The sequence below is a fragment of the Diplotaxodon limnothrissa genome, linkage group LG3, assembly GCF_057381915.1.
Source record: "Diplotaxodon limnothrissa isolate DT_005_m linkage group LG3, D_limnothrissa_male_GT1.1, whole genome shotgun sequence".
Taxonomy (NCBI): Eukaryota; Metazoa; Chordata; class Actinopteri; order Cichliformes; family Cichlidae; genus Diplotaxodon; species Diplotaxodon limnothrissa.
This window is the reverse complement of record NC_140598.1, coordinates 33762993-33786322: the sequence shown is the minus strand read 5'-3', so window position 1 is coordinate 33786322 and position 23330 is coordinate 33762993. Positions and strand designations below refer to the sequence as shown.

Genomic DNA, 23330 nt, shown 5'->3' with positions numbered 1-23330 from the left:
TTTGGGTCTTCCACTTGACTTGTTTCCATAACGCTGAGATCATTGAAGTAATTCCAAATGACTGTCTTACTGTGTCCCACCTCAGATTACCAGTCATGACTCACCTGTTAGTGGAGTCAGAATCCAGGTAAAGGTCACCAACATGTAGCCACACATCTGAAAGCATATTGATTTGCTCTGCTGATATTTAGACTGTAGTATTGATATTTTTTTTTGCCTTTACCATCAGAATGCAATGACAGTTACTCTACATGACAGAACATGACCATGACCATGTCCTCATTCCATGCACCAAGGTATCTGCAGATTTTGCAGACTCATGGCAATCTCTCTTTCTTATCACATAGCATCATCCTGCAGTACACCTACAGTAACCCACTCTTCAGTAACTTAGCCACAGCCATAAAAGCTGCTGGTCATGATATCAGTTTGGATATGTGGTGAGAGGGAAACATGAAGATGTAAGCAGGAGATGTCCTTACTGAATCATCAGAGCTGAACAGTTCAATTCAATTCAATTTTATTTATTTAGCGGGAGGGAGGGGCGGCCATCTGCTGCGTCCGATCGGGGTGAGAGAAGGAGATGGAAAAACAGGTTTACCTTTTAGGTGACATGAATGAGTTGGAGGGAAATTATGAACTTTCTGAGAGACAAATAAAACCAGGATCCTTTATCTGTAACTGACAGCTGGTATGAGGGCCAGGTAGGGCATTAACAGGAAAGGGGGGTGGGGGGGCACAAAGAAATACTTTTTTTCTTACTCTCATTTAATATGCCTAGTTTTTAATAAATAACCAAAGTTTTTATCTGATTAAAATGTATAGAAATCATACATATACCAACAAGGCAGTGTACATCACTGTCACAGTGTTTGTTTTCATTCAAAGGCTTTATGGCTTTTCCTATAATACCGGCCAGTTTCTAGTCAAAACGCCCGGGACAATTTTATGTCCCAGTCCAGCTCTGTCCTCGATTGAACAGATTACCACAAAAATCATTTAAAGATTGTAACTATTGATGGCTTTCATATCCTTCCTTAACGTTTCTCTTGTGCCACCAAGAAAACTGTTCATTTATATTATTTGTTTATTGATGTGTTGAAATATTTTATTAAAATATAAATTTGATATAGAGTTAGAGACTGTAAACTATGAACAAGATTTAAGTTTATATTGTTTTTCTGTAATGATACTACTGTACCATCAGTTAGGTCATTATAAGCTAGTGATGAACATCAAAGTAACAATGCGAGCATGGGAAACATGAACCAGCCTGCTAATTGTGTCAGATGCAGCAACAGTCTGAAGTGGTTTCTTGTTCCGCCCACTGATTGTGAACGTCACTATCACTCCTCTTGTCATAAGAGCAAATCGGTCTCAGTGGAAACTACTTTCATTAAACTTTGTTGCATTGTAAGAAGTTTTAAAAAATATCTGATATTAAAACAGCCATAACATCTCAGTCTTCAGTTTGCAGCAAAACAACATGGATGTCAGAGCTCTTGGCATCAGACTGTGTGAGTAATTTCTCAATTTCCATATTTAAAAAAATTTATGCATGTAAATAAAAAAGATAAATACACAGAAGTAATAAATATACATATCATATATAATAATAAATAAAATAGGTAAATGTGCAATAAATAAAAGCTTTTTTATTTGTCTTGTTAAAAATATGTCAATTTTGTTCATTTTTTACTAGGACTGCAATTTTATTAAATGGTTATTAGATGTCCTCTTTGTCACATTCTTTTAATCCACAGTAGAAAAAGGTTAAAGTTATAAATTCTGTCTAAAATGTGGTGATTTAGTTTGTTTTACTTTAAAACCAAAGTAGCCCATAGCTGTAAAAGTCTGCATCTCTTTTATCTCTTCAGTGATGACCACTATGATTCTACTGAGTGTTCAGGCTGAAAGAGTTGGTGAGTACCGGCTATGTTCTTGTTTATTTAAACTTAATTTTCCATTTTGGAGGAGCAAACAATTGAATTCAATTTTTTGTATTTTACTTAGTGTTTTATTTCTTTCATCAATCAAATATAAGTAAGTTAATCAGATGCGCAAAATATCCCAGATTTTTAAAACCTTGCGTAACCTTCAGGTATTTTATCTTCCTTTTCTCTTTTAACTTTTTTTTCACATTCAACATTCACACTGCTTCAAAGAGGCGAGCCTTTTAGCTTTTGAGGAAGCACCTTGGATCCTTTTCTTTACTTTATTGAGCACTCTGTTGCTGTTCCTCGGAATGTACCTTGTCAACGATTGCTTGTACAGAAGTAAAGGTAATATTTTGTATATTGCTGCAAAAATTTCTGGCACAACTTCTCCTACTTCAAATGTACATGGAGAGGATGAAAGACTCACAATGCAGGGACTCTAGCTACACTTAAAATTAAAGAGGAACAACTTAATCAACTGACCAACGGGTCTAGGTCTTCATCAGGGGCATGATCCTGATGAATGCCACAAGTGTTGCTGGAGTCCCTGCATTGTGATAATTTGTACATTAAAAGCCATGAAACCTTGTGTTAATTGCTTTTGCTTTTTGCACACTCACATTATGCTTTGTTAAACCAAAAGCAATCTGGAATCATTGCACCATAAATATTGTTAACTGAAAAATGTTTTACATTTATGTCATGCTTAATGTTGCGAAATCATATTTAATATCTTTATTTCTTTATTAAAGAGATGCTTTAGTCTGTCAATAAAACCACATAATTCAGGCTCATTCTGAACAAGAATATTGTGTCTATTAATTGTTATTATATTTGGAAAAATAAAAACAATGTATATTACAACAGAAAGAGGAAATATATTTAACCAGGCATCTTTTTTATAAAATCTTTTTAGTAATAATACCAGAGTAATAAATACATTTATAATTTATACATTCATTTATAAATAAATTAAAACAATTTAAATAAATGAAAACAAATAATGAAACATTCTCCTTTTTTGTCTTGTTTTTCCTACATCTTTGTTAAATATGTACACATTATTTAGAAAGAAACATTCACTCTAATATTTGAATGAAACTAATTAAAATAATTAAGCTCTTCAAAAACCTGTGAGACTCAAAAGAAACATATTCCAAAACGTTTCAAAATTTCAGTTTTGGAAGAAATACACAAATTGCGTAAAATATATGTATTTTTATTTCTCAACTCTTTGATGCTAAAAAAGCAACGGAAAGCTTGACTCGCTATGTAAATGAAATGTGCAATAAAACTCAAGAAGCTTTTTAGATTAGCTGATATTTATGTCATTAAGATGAAATGGCAGAAAAATGATTTTCTGATGTAAGAGTGACATTATTTTCTTCTGATTGTCAGATTTCCCAAGATTTCAAATTAGATCTAATGAATACAGTGAAGAGCAAATAGTTTTCATCATCACTGATGTTACTGTGGTTGTCTGTCCTCTCACTCTGGCTGTATCTCTCCATTAGATGATGACATGTTATATTCTAGAGCCATTTGCTACACCCTAAGCCCGGGTGAGACTAAACTTAAAGGTGAGATTAATGATTCCATATGTGCTCTATTTAAATATGATAGGTTCTAAATATCAATTAAAAGTGATATTATGAAAAGTAACAAACACTAAAGCTTGACTAGCTATGCTAATAAAATGTAGGATAACAATCAAAAAACTGTTTAGAGCAGCTGATATTAATGTCATTAAGATAAAACTGCAGAATAATAATGTTCTGATGTAAGAGTGATATATTTTTCTTCTGATTGTCAGATTTTCCTAAGATTTTAAATAAGACCTAATGAACAGTGAAGAGCAAATAGTTTTCATCGTCACTGATGTTACTGTGGTTGTCTGTCCTCTCACTATGGCTGCATCTTTCCATTAGAGGATGACATGTTATATTCTAGAGCCATTTACTACACCTTACGCCCGGGTGAGACTAAACTCAAAGGTGAGATTAACTGTAACTAATGATTCCTTGTGCATTACATTCAGATAACATGTAATATGTGATGGGTAGTAAATATTAAATACTAGCAATATTAATAAAACGTATTGTTCATGGCAAAAAATTCATGTTTGTACTGAAGATGCCCTGTGAAGTTAATTTTGGTTTGCAATAGTAACAATAGCTTTTTTTCTACCCTTTAAAGAAAAATAAATACATTTTTGTTCTGTACTTCTTGTAAATTTAACAGGTCTCAGAAAAATAGCGGCATGAAGTCAAAATCACATCTGAGTGAAAGTGAAGACATTTATCACACATTGTTATTACAATTGAACAAGCTGTATGTTATCTACTCTGCATATAACAAAACTATAAAGAACTATAAGTATCAATAAAGTTAATATGCTAACAAACGCTTCTGTCTGTTATGTAGAATTTTAATTAAACCAGTTGTTGCTTCTGCTCATTCTGCTTGTGCATGAATGCTGTTCAAAGAAAAAGAAAAAGCTGCTGCTGCTCATTTCTTCTAAACAGCAGGTACTGTGGTCAACTGCTGATGTAAATGTGTCACATTGCATTGTTTTCCAAAAAGGATGAACCAAATTTTTGGTAGGTGAAATACACTTGCAAAGGTTACTGAGCATGTCTCTATGTCAGGTCTAGTGCACACACTGAATAAATGGTGGCTTGTTTCATGCTGCACCAGAAACTGTTCAGTAGAGTCAAAGAAAACAAGCCATTTTAAAATGTTGTTTTAGGTCAGACTGAGTGTCTTGAGAAGTGAAAAGATTATATGATTAAGACGCTGAGAAACGGAGCTCTTTTCTACTTGAATATTTAAAATTATATCTGTCACGGACCCGGCTCTGGGGACTCGGGGGTCCGTGAGAAGTGTGGACTCTTATCGTTGTTGTTGTTGTTATTATTATTGTTATTAGTTGGTGTGTGCATGTGTCTGTAGCTGTTTTCTGTGGCCAAGTTACAGGCACCTTCAGACCTGGTGGGTCTGGCCACACCCGAAGCCTTGCCACACACCTGCTGCTGATCTGGGTTCGTTGGGGGAGCTATTTAGGAGAGCGATGGAGCTTCCTCCGACGCGGGATCATTGCGTGAGACTCCATGTTAGTCTTCCAGTTTAGGTTTAGGTTTTGAGTGCATGCCTGCTATAGTTGAGTGCTGCTATTGTTTCCTGCAGGAGGAGCATGGAAAGCCAGAAGAGCAGCGAGCACGGGGAGTGCAGACACACAGGACCAGAGAGCACAAGACATGGATTTATTGGGAAGGAAGGCACGACATGGGAGAGCACGGGGATTTACTGTTGTTTGTTTCCTTTCACTGTAAATAAAGTGCACTGTTTGCATCACAGAGTCCTGTGTTTGGGTCCTTGCCAGGGCAAACCGTGACATATCAGTCCAAATATCAGGATAAAAATGAGCCTTCATGTACTCAGTCATTCTACTTTTAAATACTCTAGGAACAACAAGTAGTGCGAGAGCAAAGTGCTCTAATAGGGTGATATGATTCTACAAGGTCATTAATATAAGATGGGGCCTGATTATTTATGACCTTAAAATGGCTGCTCAATCCACATTTCCTTTTGGAAATGTCACGAACTGGGTGTGCGACCCAGTATTTGTGTTTTCAGATCTTGATTTGATATTTGATGATTGTTATTCCTGTTTGTTTCAATCTTTCGTTTGTGTGATCTTAGTTCCTTTCTTTGTCTTTTTCTTAGTCTGTGGTTAGCCTCAGTTCCCATGTTTTCTCTGTGCCTGTCCTGTCTCATGTCTAGTCACCCTTGTGCCTATGTTCCCTCTGTTCCAGAGTCAGTCATGTCTCAATGTGAAGCCCCTGTCTCTGAGTCTGTGTCTTTACGTAGGTATCATGCTTCCTGTTTTACTTTGATAATCTGTGTCCTTTGTCAGTGTTTTTTGCATTGCTTCTTTTGTCTCGATAGGTTTGATTTGCCTGTGTGTACTTTAGGCCCTGTGTTTCTCTCAGTAAGTTGCCATGTCTCTCTCACTATGCTGTGTTTCTTCCCTCTGTGTTCCAAGTAACTGTAGTTCTCAGTTCCTGTTTTTTTTCTAATGTTTTAGTTTGAGTTTTCTGTTTCTAGTTTTGTTTTGTACTGGTAATAATGACTTCCAGCAATAAAGCTGCCACTTTAAAGTCCTGCCTGCCACACAGCAGAACATTACAGGAAAGCAAAAATAAAACCCAATCAGCAAATTAAGTGATTGCATCACTCTGAACGAGTTGAGCTATTGCAGAAAACTAGCACTGGGCACAGCAGCCTCAATTTTTCTTCACTGATATGTGATTTTGACATTACATTTACTCATGTTAAGGGTTTTAATGAATTTCAATTTAATGTGATGATGCTTAGATTCATTCCACCTTCATATGACCTTTAATGTCCAGTATACAGAAAGTATAAACTGTCAACCTGCAACCTATTTTAGTTTTACCGCACCAGAATCCTACGTCAAGCTCTGACTGTTCTCATTTCCCTCTTTATTTGTGAAGGTAAAGTTCATCTACAATGTAGGCAACAGAAAATAGAGCAATAAAAAAATCACTTTTTTTTTCATTTATGCTGTAATAAAACGATTCAAGCTGAGTGCCTTCATTAGAATTGAAATTTAGAAAATAAGTAACACTGAATTTTTAAAACATTGCCCCCAGCAAAACGTTTGACCTTTTTTGACCTTTTTTTTTTTTACCCTGAAGCATTTCTACAATTCCAATTTAACTAATGATTTTAGTTCATGGTTGTCAAAGGAGTTGGTAGCCTTTTGAAGAGGTATTGTTGAGACCAGTAGTAAAACATATGTTAGTTTATGACCAGTAGTCAATGTAGTTGAATTATGATAACAGCTGTAGGACATATATTATCCTTTAGTTTAGATGGTGTGCTGTGTATGTAGTTTAGTCTTTATTATACTCTTGAGTAAAAGAACATAATCATTTTGTAGGCCATTAGATAAAGTGTGCATCACTCTGTATCCTTGATCGGCTGTGCATGTCTTACACTGTTTTCTTGACATGCTTTATTGTTGAATCATAGAAGAAGGTTACAAGCAGGAGGCTCGGTGTCTGGGGAACAGAGATAAAACCACATACCATACCCCCACCTACTTTCACACAGAAAGACAGGGAGCCAAGGTCAGGAGCCAGTCTCGCTAAGAATTAGAAAAACATGTGAAGATGCAGCTTTTATGACTAGCTGGGGGTCGTCAGTAGCTATAAAAGGCTGTGTGATTCGCTACCATTTTGAGACATGCTGCTGACCCTCTGCAGGCATCTCTCCCGTCCGGACGCTTTAATGCTCTGATTGTTGAATTGTATTAAAATAAAGAATTGTTGATTGAGCATTTATACACCGAGTACTGTCCTTCTTTCAGCCCAAAGATTAAAAGGATTGGGATTTTTCAACAGTACACTTGTTCAACTGCTCATTAATGTAAACATCTAATGAACCTACAACATGCTAGCAAATCAATGTTTTTAGGCAGGCATCAAGATGAACCATTTTCAACCAAAATTTAGAAATAATGAGGCACCACTTTTGTGGACATCATTTTGATGAAAAGAGAAGGTATTTCACATTTCACTTTCTAACTAAATGAAATCATTATGTGCGGTCATGTGTACATGAACTATGTTTAAATAGCAGAATGCATTATTTTATGTTCTCTGTCTTATCTGTCTTATGTGACGCACATACTACACCTAAACTGAGGATGTGAGCATAACAAACCAGCCTACAAGTTGCGACAAACAGAGCCTTAACTGGTTTCATGTTCCGCCCACTGATAGTGAACTGAAACAAGGTGGCTTGACATGACACAGAAGCCATTCAACTTCTTTGGATTATTGTATTCAACGTCACAAAAATATTTAATGTTAAAATAGATTTATTAGCAAGAAGATACCTCTGCTAACTGCTGTAACACTTCAGTTTACTCTGCAGTGTTTAGTCTGCAGCAAGACAACATGGACGTTAGAGCTCTGTGCATCAGACTGTGTGAGTACTTTCTCATTTCCACTTGACCATATTGCTTTTTTTTTCTTTTTACCTTAAGATACAGTAACCTAATGCATTTTTGTGATCCAGTTATAAGATGTGATGACACGTTTACTCTTAGCTGTAAAAGTCAAAAAGAAAATATGAAACTTTGTTGTGTCTCTTTAGTGATGGCCAGCATGATTCTGCTGGGTGCACAGGATCTGAAAATTGGTGTGTACATGCTATTTTCTCATCTATATTAAAATCATTAAACATTTTGGAGGAGAGAGCAATTCAGAAGAAAAGTTGTTGTTTCTTGTTCTTTTGTGATTTTAGCAAAACGCGTCCTGTGATGATTAATCATCATATGACTTATGATACACATTAAAAATATATATATTTTTACTCTGTCATTATTAAAGTCTAGTACATCAGTTTAAGTAATAAGAATCTAAACTGAATCTTTCTTTATTCTGTGTTTCAGATGCAGTTTCTCTTCATATTGTTCCAAACAGATTGCAGTTCTTTGAATATGAATCCACAACATTTCACTGTGAAGGAGTCGATTATTGTGAAGTTCTGCATAAACTTAAAAGGAAAATAAATGCATGTAGCAAAACTAACATGAGGACACCAACAGGATCATCCTGCAAAATGAGAACTCTTTATACAGACGACAGTGGAGAGTACTGGTATGAGACTGAAGGAGGAATAAGAAGCAACAGTATCAACATTTGTGTCACTAGTACGTTTGAAGAAAAATAAAGAAAGAACAACAACTTTTGATAAATTTTAATTACTTAATATTGGTTATAATTTAATATTGCTTTCTATTTAAATTTACATTAAATAAATATCAAATGTTTGTTGTTTCAGATGGTTCTGTTATCCTGGAGAGTCCTGCTGTTTCTGTGTTAATGGAAGAAACTGTGACTCTGAGCTGCAGAAACAAAACTGCTTCCTCCAACTTTACAGCTGATTTCTACAAAGATGGACGTCTTATCCATAGAACCTCCACAGGAAACATGACCATCCACAGAGTTTCAAAATCAAACGAGGGACTTTACAAGTGTAACATCTCAGGAGTTGGAGAATCACCAGAGAGCTGGCTGAAAGTCACAGGTGAAACACAAAGAAATATGAAAATGAAGCAAAACTGTTGAGCCTGACACACTATTTAAAATGTGTCAGTCTGAATAAACACTGAACATCTGAAAATGAACATTTGGGGTTTTTGTTGTCTTAACTGAACTCTTCTCTCTTTTCAAACTGTCATTTGGACTCTCAAATTGTGAATTCAACTACTAATCCAGACAGTCACATAGAGACAAGCCACGCTTCCCCTGCTGCCACACCTTGGATCACTGCTATGATTTTATTTCTTTTTCTCTTGATTGTGACCATGGGACTGTATCACTTTAGCAAAGGTTAGTGTGACAGAGGTAATGAAAATACTGAAAATATTTTCTTTTCATGCAAAACTTTGGATTCAATGCTTTTGCTTTGCTGTACATACTAAACATATATGTTTTCTTTGCAACATTAATCTGGAATCGAGGCACCTTAGGTGTTCTGACATGGACAAATTAAAAGTGATAATTGCATGTCACATATAATGTTTGAAAAATATCTTTGTTCATTTTTCTAAACGTAGATGGTTAAGGCACAACTGAAGCTCAAACAGGTCAGAACAGAGATACTGTGTTAATATTTTCTGTTCATTTTTATTGTTCAGTGGAACAAATTTAATAATTATAATAAATACTTTCTGTACCTTATATTTGAGAAATTATTTTATGTCAGAATTTGAAATAATTATGATGATAGCATTTAGGAGATTATTCTCAGCCCAAGAGATGTATTGCCTAATTAGATTATGCATTGTTTTGAAATCAACATGCCTGTTGTGCATTACACTAACATCATTACTCTAAAACGTAGTTTATCAGCATTTTAATGATTTTTATGTTTTGTGTTTCCGTGTCCATAGAGGCCAGTAGAGTGAACACAGGTAGAGCAACATGTGCTGCCGTAAGAAAAAACAGGAAGAAGAAAGGTATGTTTATGAGTTTTCAACTGCAGTAGCACAATACTTTTTCTATGAAGTCGTAAGCAGAAAAAAAGTGCACTGTCTGAACGTTTTGTCAGTGGGTATGTGTTATTTATAAATGTGCAGATGCTAGTGTTAATTTGAGCTTAGTGAACTTACGCCTCAAATGAAAACCACATAGACTCCAAGTCTCTTTCAGATATGAACTGTATCTACAGTGAGAGATTTGAGTTTCCTCATACAGCTCAGAAAGGTTACATGTGGCAAGAAGTACAACTTCTGATATGCATTTCATTTCAACATAAATATTTAACACAGCTTTTAATTGAGCACTTAAAAAGTATAGGAGTTAAAAACTCAATGAAAGGTGAAAACATGAACACATATAACATAATTAATTTTAATTCAATTTTCAATTTTATTTATACAGCACCAAATCACAACAATAGTCACCTGAAGGTGCTTTATACTGTAAGGTAGATCCTACAATAATACATAGAGAGAAAAACCCAACAATCATATGACCCCCTATGAGCAAGCACTTTGGCGACAGTTGGAAGGAAAAACTCCCTTTTAACAGGAAGAAACCTCCGGCAGAACCAGGCTCAGGGAGGGGCGGGGCCATCTGCTGCGACCGGTTGGGGTGAGAGAAGGAAAACAGGACAAAGACATGCTGTGGAAAAGAGACAGAGGTTAATAACAAGTATCATTAAATGCAGAGAGGTCTCAGTGCATCATGGGAATCCCCCAGCAGTCTACACCTTTTGCAGCATAACTTTTTTTTTTTGCCTGTCCCGTTTGGCTCTTTTGCCATCAGAATTATTGTCTAAAGGCAAAGAAAGATGCCCAACGGATTTACTTTACCAAATTGATCATCCCAGCCTTGCCGTAATGGTCCATTTGATTCATCTTTTATTGTTTATTTTATTTTCACTTGCTGAATACGGGACAGACTTGACTGGAGGAAAGAAGGGGAGAAAGAAAGAGGGAAAGAGAAACAGCTGAGAAGAGGGACGGGGGAGAAGGGCAAAAAACAAAAAACAACAGAATGGGCAGGAAAAAAAAAATAAAAAAAAATGCATCTATCGATCACCTAGATCACCTGTTGAGAAAGAAAAAAGAAAACAAGCAGAAGAGAACAAGAGTAATAGAATAAACAACATCACAATGATATATGGGAATATGACAGTAAATACTAAATATTAAACATTATTGTGCAGCATAACTAAGGGAGGATTCAGGGTCACCTGATCCAGCCCTTAATATATGTTTTAGCAAAAAGGAAAGTTTTAAGCCTGATCTGAAAAGTAGAGTGTTAGTTTAATATGTGCATTGAAGAATATCCTGTTGAAAAATGACTCCAAGATTCCTCACAGTGTTACTGGAGGCCAAAATAATGGTATCCAGAGAATAAAAGGAAGGTTAGAGATTGGGCAATAATTAATTATGACCACTGGGTCTAGAGATGGCTTTTTAAGTAACGGTTAAACTACTGCCAGCCTGAAGACCTGTGGTATATAGCGTGGTACACAGTCAAATTTATGTCATAAAGTGACACAACAGCAATAGAATGATGTCAACGTCCATTTGTGTGTGTGTCTGTGTGTATGTGCGAGAGAGAGAGAGCGTGTGTGTAACTGTCTACACAATTCCTGTCTGTGTTATCTTTTCTTGCTTTGTCCCCTCACTGTTTGGAGCTTTGAGTTTTGGCTTTAATCACTGCACATATATACATTGTATTTCCCACATGGACTGCTGACTTTAACAAATTATCTTTGTTATTTGGAACTGAAATCTTGTTGTCTTTAGACCTGTCCTGTCTGCTGTTATCATGTGGCTGAGTTGTGGCTTTTATCAGCGCACAAATGCTGGACAGTGATTTCCCTCAAATTCTTCTGAACTTCTTTCCTTATTTGTATCCCTGTGAAAACATTCTAGATATTGCATTGGGGATGTGTGAATCCCAAACCCAGAAAATCTCAAGGTCATACTTGACAGGCTTGTTTGGCATGTACTCTAGAAATTTTAACCTATGTCTACCACTACTATGTCATGTTGGTTAGCCATCAACAGTTTGTCTGTCTGTATCTGGAAACAAACTTGTCTGGCGTGGTAGACCCCAGCCTCTATGGATCTTGTGATCAGAACTTTTTCCTGTGCTGCTATGATTAGTGCCTCTGTCTTTCAGTCCAGCTTTGTACAGCCACTCGTTGGATTTTTGGATGTCAACCACTTGTTCCATCTGCCAGTGGTACATACCATGCAGGGCTTGTCCTTCCATGATGGCTACTAGAGCGACTGCTCTCGCTATGATAAACATGTACATATAATTCCCCAGCTACTGGCGGATAGAGCAGTCACTCAACATATATAACTATTTTGCTAATTTAACTTTAGGATTTAGCTTTTATAACATAGATTAATGATTGATGAATCTGATGAAATATATATAAACATATATTTGTTGGTTAGTTATTTTATTTCTAACTAACCAAAAAGCTGCATTCTTATCTAACTGTGAATGTGAAATTTTACTAAATTCAAATGAAAATCTATGAATATATTAAAAAGCAAACACAGATTATTGTTATTGATATTGATATTACTGTGGTTATTCATCCTCTCACTCTTACTGTTTCTCTCTGATGAAAGAAGATGCACTGTCGTCTACATCCATTTACTACAGCTTTGTCCCGAGTGACACTCAACCACAAGGTACGATTCAGTGTTATTAAAAGTCATTTGTTGTTGACACTAAGATTAAGAAAGCAGAAATATCACGTAGTATTTGAAACAATCGAAGGTAAATAAGTGTTAATATTATTAGTGCAAATAAGGTAAATAAGAAATTGGCTTCAAACTAATTTAATTTTATTATAGAACATATTCAACATTTTTCTTAAATTTAAACCACTGAATATAGAGGTTAGCAATCCTTGGTCATTGTCACTGATATTACTTTGGTCATCTATCCTTTCACTCTCACTGTTTCTCTCCATCAGATGCACGGTCCAATAGACCTATTTACAGCTTAGTCCAGGGGGACACTCAACCACAAGGTAAGACTCAGTGTGATTAAAAGTCATTTAATAGTGACACTAAGATTAAGAAAAAAAGGAAATATCACCTAGTATTTGAAACAATCTAAGGTAAATAAGTGTGTTATTACATAAAAAATGGGCTTCAAACTAATGTCATTTTATTATAGAACAACATATTCAAGATTTCCCTAAAAACTTAAATTAAAACCACTGAATATAGAGGTTAGCAATCCTTGGTCATTGTCACTGATATTACTTTGGTCCTCTATTCTTTCACTCTCACTGTTTCTCTCCATCAGATGCACGGTCCAATAGACCTATTTACAGCTTAGCCCAGGGTGAAACTCAGCCACAAAGTAAGACTCATTGTGATTAAAAGCCATAATGTTATTATGGTTACCTATCTTTTCACTCCCACTGTTTCTTTCGGTTTCATTCTATTAGATGAAGGTGAACTGTCTTCTAGAAGCTTTTACTACAGTTTAGCCCAGGGTGACACTCATCCACAAGGTGAGACTCATTGTGATTAAAAGCCATTTAATAGTGATGCTTAGATTAAGCAACAGCAGAAACATCACCTAACAAGTGTTTTATTATATAGAAATATGGGTTACCAACTAATTTATTTCCATCTATTATCAAAGCAGAATCAGAATCCACCACAAAAATCCTCTCACCAGGTATAAACCAGCCAATAGCAGAGGATCCCTTTTATTCTCCAATCCAGACGGTAAGACTGGGGGCAATTATGCCTTACGTGTTGCATTCAGATAATATGTGATGAAGATGAATAAATGGGTTTCATAGTGTAGACACTCCAATGCTAACTCCAGTGTTATAATATAGATATACAGTGGTGTGAATAAGTGTTGGCCCCATCCTGATTTCCTAGTGTTTTGCATTTTCATAATAACATGTTTCAGATTATCAAACACATTTTAATAACAAAAATAACTCAAGTAAATGCAAAATGCGGTTTTTAATTAACGATTACATTGATTGAGGGAGAAAAGTTATACAAACCTACCTGGTCCTGTGTGAAAAAATGATTGCCCTTTTTGTTAAATCAGGAATTAACTGTGATTAATCACATTGTTCGGAAAGCTTGGAAAGCTCAGTTTCACTAACAGTACTCAGGCCCGATTACTGGCAGACCTGTTGAATCAAGAAATCACTTAAACAGAACCTGTCTGACAAAGTGAATCTGCTTAAAATATGTCAAAAAAACAATATCATCATCATCTAAAGAAACACCTGAGAAACAATGTCACTGAAATCTATCAGTCTGGAAAGGTAACAAAGCCATTTCTAATGCTTTGGCACGCTAATGATCCACGGAGAGAGCCATTGTACACAAATGGAAAAAACCTGGAACAGTGGTGAATCTTCCCAGGAGTTACTGGTCTACCAAAATTACTTCAAGAGCACATCAACGAATCATCCAGGAAGTCACAAAAGAACTCAAAGAACAACATTAAAGAACCACAGGCCTCGTGTTTCACTTAATGTCGGAGTTCATGATTCAACAATAAGAAAGAGACTGGGCAAAAATGATGGAAGAATTCAAGGAGAAAACCACTTCTGAACAAAAAGAACATACAGGCATGTCTGACATTTGCCAAAAACATCTTCAAGACTTTTAGGAAAATATTCGTGGACTGACAAAACAAAAGTTAATTTTTTTGGAAGGTTTCAGTCACATGACATCTGTAATAAAACCTACAGCATTTCAGAAAAGAAACATCATAGCAACTGTAAAATATGGTGGTAGTAGTGTGATGGTCTGGGCTGTTTTCCTGTCTCAGGACCTCTACCAAAACATCCTGAAGGAGAATGTCTGGTCATCTGTTTGTGACCTCCAGCAAAGCAGACTTGCGTTTTACAGCCGGTCCAAAACACACTAGCAAGTCCAAATGAAGATTTTGGAGTGGCCCAGTCAAAGTCCTGACCTCAATACTGACCTAAACTGAGTTGCTGTTGCATGACCTTAAAAAGGCACAATACAATAAATGCCAGATATAAACTAATCCAGTTTAAAGTCATTCATAGACTACACTTTTCTAAACTTAAACTTAACCGGATCTATAATTCTGTATCCCCCTTATGTGACAGATGTAAAGTCGGTGAAGGTTCCCTTGCACATTTATTTTGGCATTGCCCTGTTTTGAATGCTTTTTGGAGCCAGATTTTTATGTGGTTTTCAAACCAATTTAGGAAAAAAGTACCACGTGATGATACATTGGCTATACTTGGATCATTTGCATCAGTCGAATCTTTTTCCTTTTCACAAAAACAGATAATTACAATGGGTATGCTGGCTGCAAAGAAACTTATTCTTTTACAGTGGCGGTCTTCTTCGGCCCCGTGTTTTAACAGGTGGCTTAATGAGATGGTATCTGTGGCCAGGGTGGAGCAGATAAGATTTGATAGAGAGGGGAAACTGGCGAGTTTTTGTATGATTTGGCAACCATTTCTAGAATTCTTAAAAAAATAACTGATCATAATTCATGCCTCACACTCTGCGTGAATTATTTTATTTGTTTTTTCTTTTTGTTTTTTGTTTTTTTCTTCCTCTTCTTTTTCTTCCTTTTTCCTTTCTTTTTTTTTTTCCTTTCATGCTTATAAGTTCATAAATGTTAAAAACAGTAATTGTTCTTGGTTGATTTTGTATAAGCATGTTATGTTTAATTTAAAAGCAAAAATAAAATTTAAGAAAAAAAAAGGCACAATACCATGTAGGTTTGGATTGTTTTCATCCTTAAAATGAACACCTGTATTTAGGAACAGTATTTTGTGTTTACTTGTGTTATCTAGCTCTAATATTTAAATTTCTTTGATCTGAGACATTCAGGTGTAACAAAAATACAAAAAAAAAAAAAACCAACTCAAAAATCTGGAAGAGTGCAAACACTTTTCACATCACTGTATATAGCTTATATACTCATTCCCAAACTTGTGTTAAATGATGCTGCCATGAAATAATACGTATGTAGAAAAGAAACCTTGTTACAGTACAAGAAAAATATACTTTACATCAAAAGTGATAATACATGTTTGGCAACTACTCGTTGACATTAAAATTGGCTTACAATGTACAGAATACAAAAATTGTTTCTATGTTTTTTGTTTGTTTAAGTTTTTTTCTATTCCATTCTATCTTGCAGGTTGCAGAGTGATCTTATTGAAGACATAATCACATCTCAGTGAGAGATTTTTGGTTTCTACATTTATAAATTGTGATAACTTTTGTCTACTTAGTTAGACACAGCTGGCTGCCAGACCCACATGGTTATAAGTAAATATGAGGCTGAATGCTAATAAAAGCACCTGACTTGACCTGTCTGTTGTCTTCTATGTGTATGAATGCTGTTTACAAGAAAAGAATCATTACAGCTTGTAACGCACACACTCACTGTGGTCAACCACTAATCTTTTTTTTTCTTTTCTTTTCTTTTTTGTCCCGTTTGGATCTATAGCCATCAGAATTGTTGTCTTAAGGCCAAGAAAGACACCAAGCGGATTTATTTTACCAAGTGGATCATCATGGCCTTGCCATATTGGTCCATTTGATTGACCTTTATTATAATTATGAATTTATTTTATTTTCAGTTGCTACAAACGGGACAGACATGACTGTGGGATAGGACAGGGGGAAAGAATGAAAGAAAGAGAGGGAGAGAAAGAAAGAAAACCAAAGGGGAGAAGAGACGGTGAGAAGGGGGGGAAGAGAGAAAAAAAAACAAAAAAAACAAACAAACAAAACACCTGGATCACCTTTATGGAGAAAAAAACCAGAAGAGAAAGCAAACAGCAAAGAGCAACATAATAAAAAACAACAGCACCATCACAATAAACTTGCTAGCAGTAGATAACAGTAGATACTAAATAATAAACGATATTGTGCAGCACGCAAGATAGACAGCGCACAATGTGCTTTGAGGCAGCAGCCAAGAAAGGTGTAGTCCGCGTCTGTGAACACCCATGTGAACACCTGTGTGCATACCTGTGTGGATCAGCGTGCTTGTATTCCAAAGGTTTCTCCATGTAACGATCTTCTAGGGAGTGTGGGGAGCCATAGCCCCGTCCACCAGGGTATGAAGCAGGTATGGAGGAGATCCAGGCCCCAGATATCCAGAGGCCCCAGAGTACAAGGACCCGAGGAGGACCACCAAAGGGGGGGGAACCGTGCCACCCTCCTGGGAGGAGCTGAGTAGAGCCCCAAACGAGAGGTCACCCAGCAGCTACGAAGCAGAGGCCAGAGGGGGTTGCAGTGGCGTGCCCGCGGGCTCTGCCGGCAGCCAGCTGTGCCAGAGAGGACCGAGCTTCAGGCCCAGAGGCCAGAGGTCTGAGGGCATCCCAACCCCTGGAAGGAGCCCAGCCGGGCCACAGGCGCCCGGCCCCGCCAATCGGCCACTGGGAGTGAGCCGGTACATACATGAGCGCCCAGCCCCAGATGACAAGGACCACCAACACACCAACGTCTGAGGGCATCAGCCACCGGCAGGGAGTGTGGTGAGGGGAGATAGGCCTCCGTACTTTGGAGGGCCTGAGATGTACCCAGAGAGGTTGAGTCTACCTGACATATAGACACAGACAAACAGGCGCACGTGGACACAAACGTGCATTCCCACCCCATATGCACAACCAAATACTCGGCACTCACCCAACATGTAGACCGACACAAATAGACACTGCACAGACAGTCGCACTCCCCAAACATACTCTATATCCCAGGTCCAGGTAACCCCGCCCTCAGAGGGGCAAGCCGCACCTAGACCCAGGAGATGTAACCCTTCTCTCTGGGGTGGAGGCAAGCAGACCACCTCCTTATCTGCAGTAGCAGGGAGGCCCCGCATCCCAGACCCCAGTTTGACGGCCAGCACCTCCTGTCAGCCCCCCAGCCCTGACGGCTAACAGAACTGGGGTGAGTGAAGACCCCAAACCTCCCTCCGCCCGCTCATATGTAGTGTTGCTGTGTGCTGTTCATAAATTCATTCCATTGGGGTTTTAAGAGACTTTCCACACTTTGACCTTTGACCTATGTGAGTATGAAATGTTTTAATCATAATAATCATTATTGTTGTGAACTTTGTGTGAAGACTATCATTAATATTTATTCCATAATCTTTAGTTAATGTAGAGATTAAAACAAAGTCATCAGCTCCAGTTTTTGATACAATAGCAGTGATGAAAACATTTGTGCATTTGATAGAAGCAAAAGTAGCGTAAATATCACCATTTTTACTCTAAAATTCTGTACAACGTGTCCATAAATAAAACAAGCATAAAAAAATAAACTAAATAAATGAATAGTCATACAGGCACAAATTCATTTCCAAACAACTGCAGTGTGTTTGGAATGAATCTGAGACAAGGAAAAGGTGGGGAATTTAGTTTACTGATAAATTACCAAACTGCTAAACTACCAATCTTTAACTGTGCAATTAACTTATAAAGCATAAAAGGAAAATAGTAGATAAATTTTCACAAAACCAAAATTATCTATTTTCTCTTCACTTTTTCTACTTTAAAAGTTCACGTTGATGTCAGTAAGAATCTGTAACTGACACATATTTTTCATTTTTACATTATCAATTCATCAGTATTTTTTTTTCAAATAAGCAGTCAGTCAGCAGACTTTGTCATTAAACAAAACCACATACAATTTCAACCACTTTTAGCGACACAGTGGATAGGGCTGAAGGATCTCTCTTAACTTTATTTTAGAGGGAGGGAAATAAAGGCATAGATAACTTCTAAATTTTACAATCCAATTTTACAATACAATCCAGTCTGAGTGTCAAAGAGTCCTAAGCTATTGGAAATTGGTCTAGAGAGTGATGCATCTTCAGCTTGTGATGGAGAGGGACAGTGGGAGTGAGGGGAATGATAACCACAGCAATATTAGTGATCATGATCCCTGTCTGTTATTTAATGCATTTATTAGATTTGATTTTAAATTTTAGAAAAAAATGACATTCAAGATTAGAAAGAAAATTGAAGCCATTCATGGGCCCATTATGTAAGGTGTTGCTACTGAGCTAACAAAAACTGACATTTCTAATTGAATTTCTGCTGTTTGCAAGTCACTTCTACTTTGACTGCAAAAATATCAGCTGCTCTTCAACTTCTTGCTTTTTGCTATTTTTGTACTAAACTAAAATATTAGACTTTACACTTTTACACTCAGCTCTACCCTTTTTATGTGCAATATTTTGGTCTCTGTGAAATATCCTGGCAGATGTGAAATAAGTAATTACCAATTACCACACCATAGGCAAAAAAAAGACAATGAATGCTAGTCACTGAATATTATTGATCAAAAAAGAAAGTAATTGGGTTTAATATAAAGTTAATTTTGAAACTGAATGCATGTCTGAAATTGTACTTCATGCAGCATTTTACTATTCTGAGCTGTCTGAGATACAGTAGCTATAAAATTATATTCTATGTGGTTTTCATTTGAGGCGTATGTTTTGAAGGCTCAAATTATCACTCACATCTATACATTTATAAATATGACATACAACTCTACCAAAGCTACAGACATCACCACCTGAGAAAAAAAAAAGCAACCCTTTTATTCAAAGAAGTAATTTTGTTCTACTGTTCAGTAAAATATCTCCTGTCTTTCTTATAACAACATATGTTACTCAACCTGCATCCACCTTGCCGGCCTCTATGAAGTTTAAAGAAATACATTTCAAAAAAGTTTTATTTTGTTGTTGTTGTTGTTTTAAAACCCATTAAACAGGTATAGAGGATTTCTTAGTTCAAGCCCAGTAGTTTATGACATTCAATTGTATTAAAAAACGTTGGATGAGAAAATCTGATAATGCATCTGCCTGATAGACTCATTTTCCATCTGATAATAATAACATTAATAATAATTTTCATTACCTCTTTTCCAGCAATCTTTTCCAAAGTGATGCAGTCCCACTACCACCAACAGAGCACTGACTAAAATGGTGACAATGATCCAAGGTGTGGCAGCAGAGGAGGAATGGCATGCCTCTTTGTGACTGTGTGGATTGACTGTATACTTTGTAGTTTGAGTGACTAAATGATGGTCTGAAAAAACAGAAAGGCTTACATGAAAAAAGAATGGTAAACCATCATTTTAGCTCTTGCATAACAACATGGAGAAGAATCTTGCCAAAAAAAAATAGAATAGAATAGAATAGAATAGCCCTTTATTGTCAAAATTATGGGTGTAATCTGCAATTTAGTTTTAGCATTCAAAAATGCTAATACAAAGAGATTTACCAGCTTTGAAAAGCATCAGCTGTCATTCAGATCACCTTCATTTAAAACATCTCAGTGTCTCACCTGTGACTTTCAGCCAGCTCTCTGGAGATTCTCCAACTCCTGACCTAGTCAACCCGTCAACCACTAATCTAAAACTGTTGCATTACATTTTTTTTCCCAAACAGACGCATCACCTTCTGGGTGAGCCTAACAAGCTTGTCTCTAACTGAAATATGGTCTAGTAAAAGATAAAACACAGTGTTGTACAAACAAAACTTTACAACAAATGATTCATTAAATTTAAACAGGATTTGCGTTTACATGACGCACCCATCCCTCATTGCAGTTAGACCTGGTGACTCACTTAAATAGAACTCATCTGATGAAGTGAAATACGCTAAAAGATCTCAACAAGCAATAATAGACAAGGGGGAAAAAAGTAGGACACTCAAAGCAACAAAGTCATTGACATCAAAATAAAGATTTTGTAGTGGTCTAGTCAAACTCTGGACCTAAATCTGTTTGAAATGCTTGACATAATGTTAAACAAGCCATTTATGCTTGAAACCCCTCCAGTGTGGCAAAAAAAAAGAAAAAAAAAAGATGCTGCTTAAAGAATTTTGCAAAAAAAAGTGGGCCAATTTCTTTTTTGCATAGGGCCAGGTAGGTTTGGATATTTCCATTAATAATCTAATCATCTTTTAAAAACTACATTTTTGTACTTACTTTGGTTATTTTTGTGTTTTTCAGATTCACCACAGCCCTACCATAATGTTTACCTCATCTTGCAGACTGTGTTCATCAAGATGATGGTGGCTCTGCTGCTGCTGATGGGTCTACTTCACTATGCGAAAGTTGGAGCTACAACAACTAACTCATGTTCAACATCATGTAATTGTAACTGTCATTAAATCAAAGATGGCGATGTGCTTTGATGCAGTGGTTTTCTGCTCTTCACGTTCGGTGCTTTGTTTTCTATATTTTCTACATGTACAGTGGCTTGCAAAAGTATTTGGCCCCCTTGAATTTTTCCACATTGTGTCATATTACAGCCACAAACATGAATCAATTTTATTGGAATTCCACGTGAAAGACCAATACAAAGTGGTGTACACGTGAGAAGTGGAACGGAAATCATACATGATTCCAAACACTTTTTACAAATAAATAACTGCAAAGTGGGGTGTGCGTAATTATTCAGCCCCCTGAGTCAATACTTTATAGAGCCACCTTTTGCTGCAATTGCAGCTGCCAGTCTTTTAGGGTATGTCTCTACTAGCTTTGCACATCTAGAGACTGAAATCCTTGCCCATTCTTCTTTGCAAAACAGCTCCAGCTCAGTCAGATTAGATGGACAGCGTTTGTGAACAGCAGCTTTCAGATCTTGCCACAGACTCTCGATTGCAAAGACGCTTACACACATGGATAATGGTTAGAATAAGTCTCTGGGTCAGAGAGTCCCAAACATGATATTCTAAACCAACTTTGAATCACTAGAAGAAAAATGGATAATAGTATTCGATTATCAAGGCTAGGCAGAGAGGTGTACTCCTTTTCTGTCTCTTACAGAGAAAGACGAAGACACCAGACGAGGTCATGGAAATATGAGGATGCTTCGCAGCAGACACCAAGACTGCCACATCCGTGCAGTAGGAGGATAGTTGCTATAATCTATGCTTTTGTCTCACTATGTTGTGCAGCGCACTTGAGCGTTGTCCTTTTTATGAAGTATCCTGCCGATTCACACAGAGGTCACCAGCACTGTGTAAACTTATAATTTCAACTGCCAAAGCAAATGAAATCTTTTTTTTAAACGACAGATCTTTCTCCTGAGATTCCTTCCAAAAAAGTCTGAAGCTTAAATCTCCAACCTGATTGCCTCAATCAGCTTCAGGTGAGGGAGGCTGTAGGCCCTGCCCATGGGTGGATACCAGGGAGGTCCAGACCTTCAATGGAATTTTACAGCCACACACCCAGACCATGACACTTATTTGTGTTTAATTGATTTTCTTTTATTCTGTGTTCCCTTCCTCCTTTTTCAATTTCTTGTATTTAGTCTATGTATGTTTGTGTGTCTCCATATGAAGTCTGTTTACTTTTTTGTCCGTGTCAAGCTCTTGGGTTGTAGTCAGTCTGGGTTTCCTGTTTTATTTATCCATCATTCCATTCCCTCTAGAACCACACAGCGCTTCCATGTGTCAGGTGTAAGGGAGCGGATGCTGTTGGCCCCTACCCACCACCCACCACCTTTACATGCATCGTAATCAGAGATGTCTATGTTTAATTTAAAAGCAGATCCTGACGACACAATCGTTGTTTTGGATAACTAAACTAAAAAAACGAAAATATCTTGCAGAGGGATGAAGCAGTCTCAAAATTGCAAAGCTCCTGAAGCGTGATCATCGAACAATCAAGCGTTTCATTCAAAATAGTCAACAGGGTCGCAAGAAGCGTGTGGAAAAACCAAGGCGCAAAATAACTGCCCATGAACTGAGAAAAGTCAAGCGTGCAGCTGCCAAGATGCCACTTGCCACCAGTTTGGCCATATTTCAGAGCTGCAACATCACTGGAGTGCCCAAAAGCACAAGGTGTGCAATACTCAGAGACATGGCCAAGGTAAGAAAGGCTGAAAGACGACCACCACTGAACAAGACACACAAGCTGAAACGTCAAGACTGGGCCAAGAAATATCTCAAGACTGGTTTTACTAAGGTTTTATGGACTGATGAAATGAGAGTGAGTCTTGATGGGCTAGATGGATGGGCCCGTGGCTGGATTGGTAAAGGGCAGAGAACTCCAGTCCGACTTAGACGCCAGCAAGGTGGAGGTGGAGTACTGGTTTGGGCTGGTATCATCAAAGATGAGCTTGTGGGGCCTTTTCGGGTTGAGGATGGAGTCAAGCTCAACTCCCAGTCCTACTGCCAGTTTCTGGAAGACACCTTCTTCAAGCAGTGGTACAGGAAGAAGTCTGCATCCTTCAAGAAAAACATGATTTTCATGCAGGACAATGCTCCATCACACGCGTCCAAGTACTCCACAGCGTGGCTGGCAAGA

At 37.2% G+C, this 23330-nt stretch overlaps 1 protein-coding gene across 1 annotated transcript; it reads left to right on the top strand.

Moving 5' to 3' along the window:
• The first annotated feature begins 7924 nt into the window (after positions 1 to 7924).
• On the top strand, positions 7925 to 21937 carry LOC146635476 (uncharacterized). Its single transcript, XM_085350129.1, has 14 exons — positions 7925 to 7955; positions 8124 to 8168; positions 8422 to 8682; positions 8814 to 9059; positions 9251 to 9364; positions 9928 to 9993; positions 12640 to 12702; positions 12990 to 13046; positions 13328 to 13384; positions 13473 to 13538; positions 13676 to 13758; positions 20462 to 20477; positions 21027 to 21110; positions 21846 to 21937. Exons 1-14 carry the CDS (start codon positions 7925 to 7927, stop codon positions 21935 to 21937), a joined length of 1281 nt encoding a protein of 426 aa, XP_085206255.1.
• Positions 21938 to 23330: the final 1393 nt, after the last annotated feature.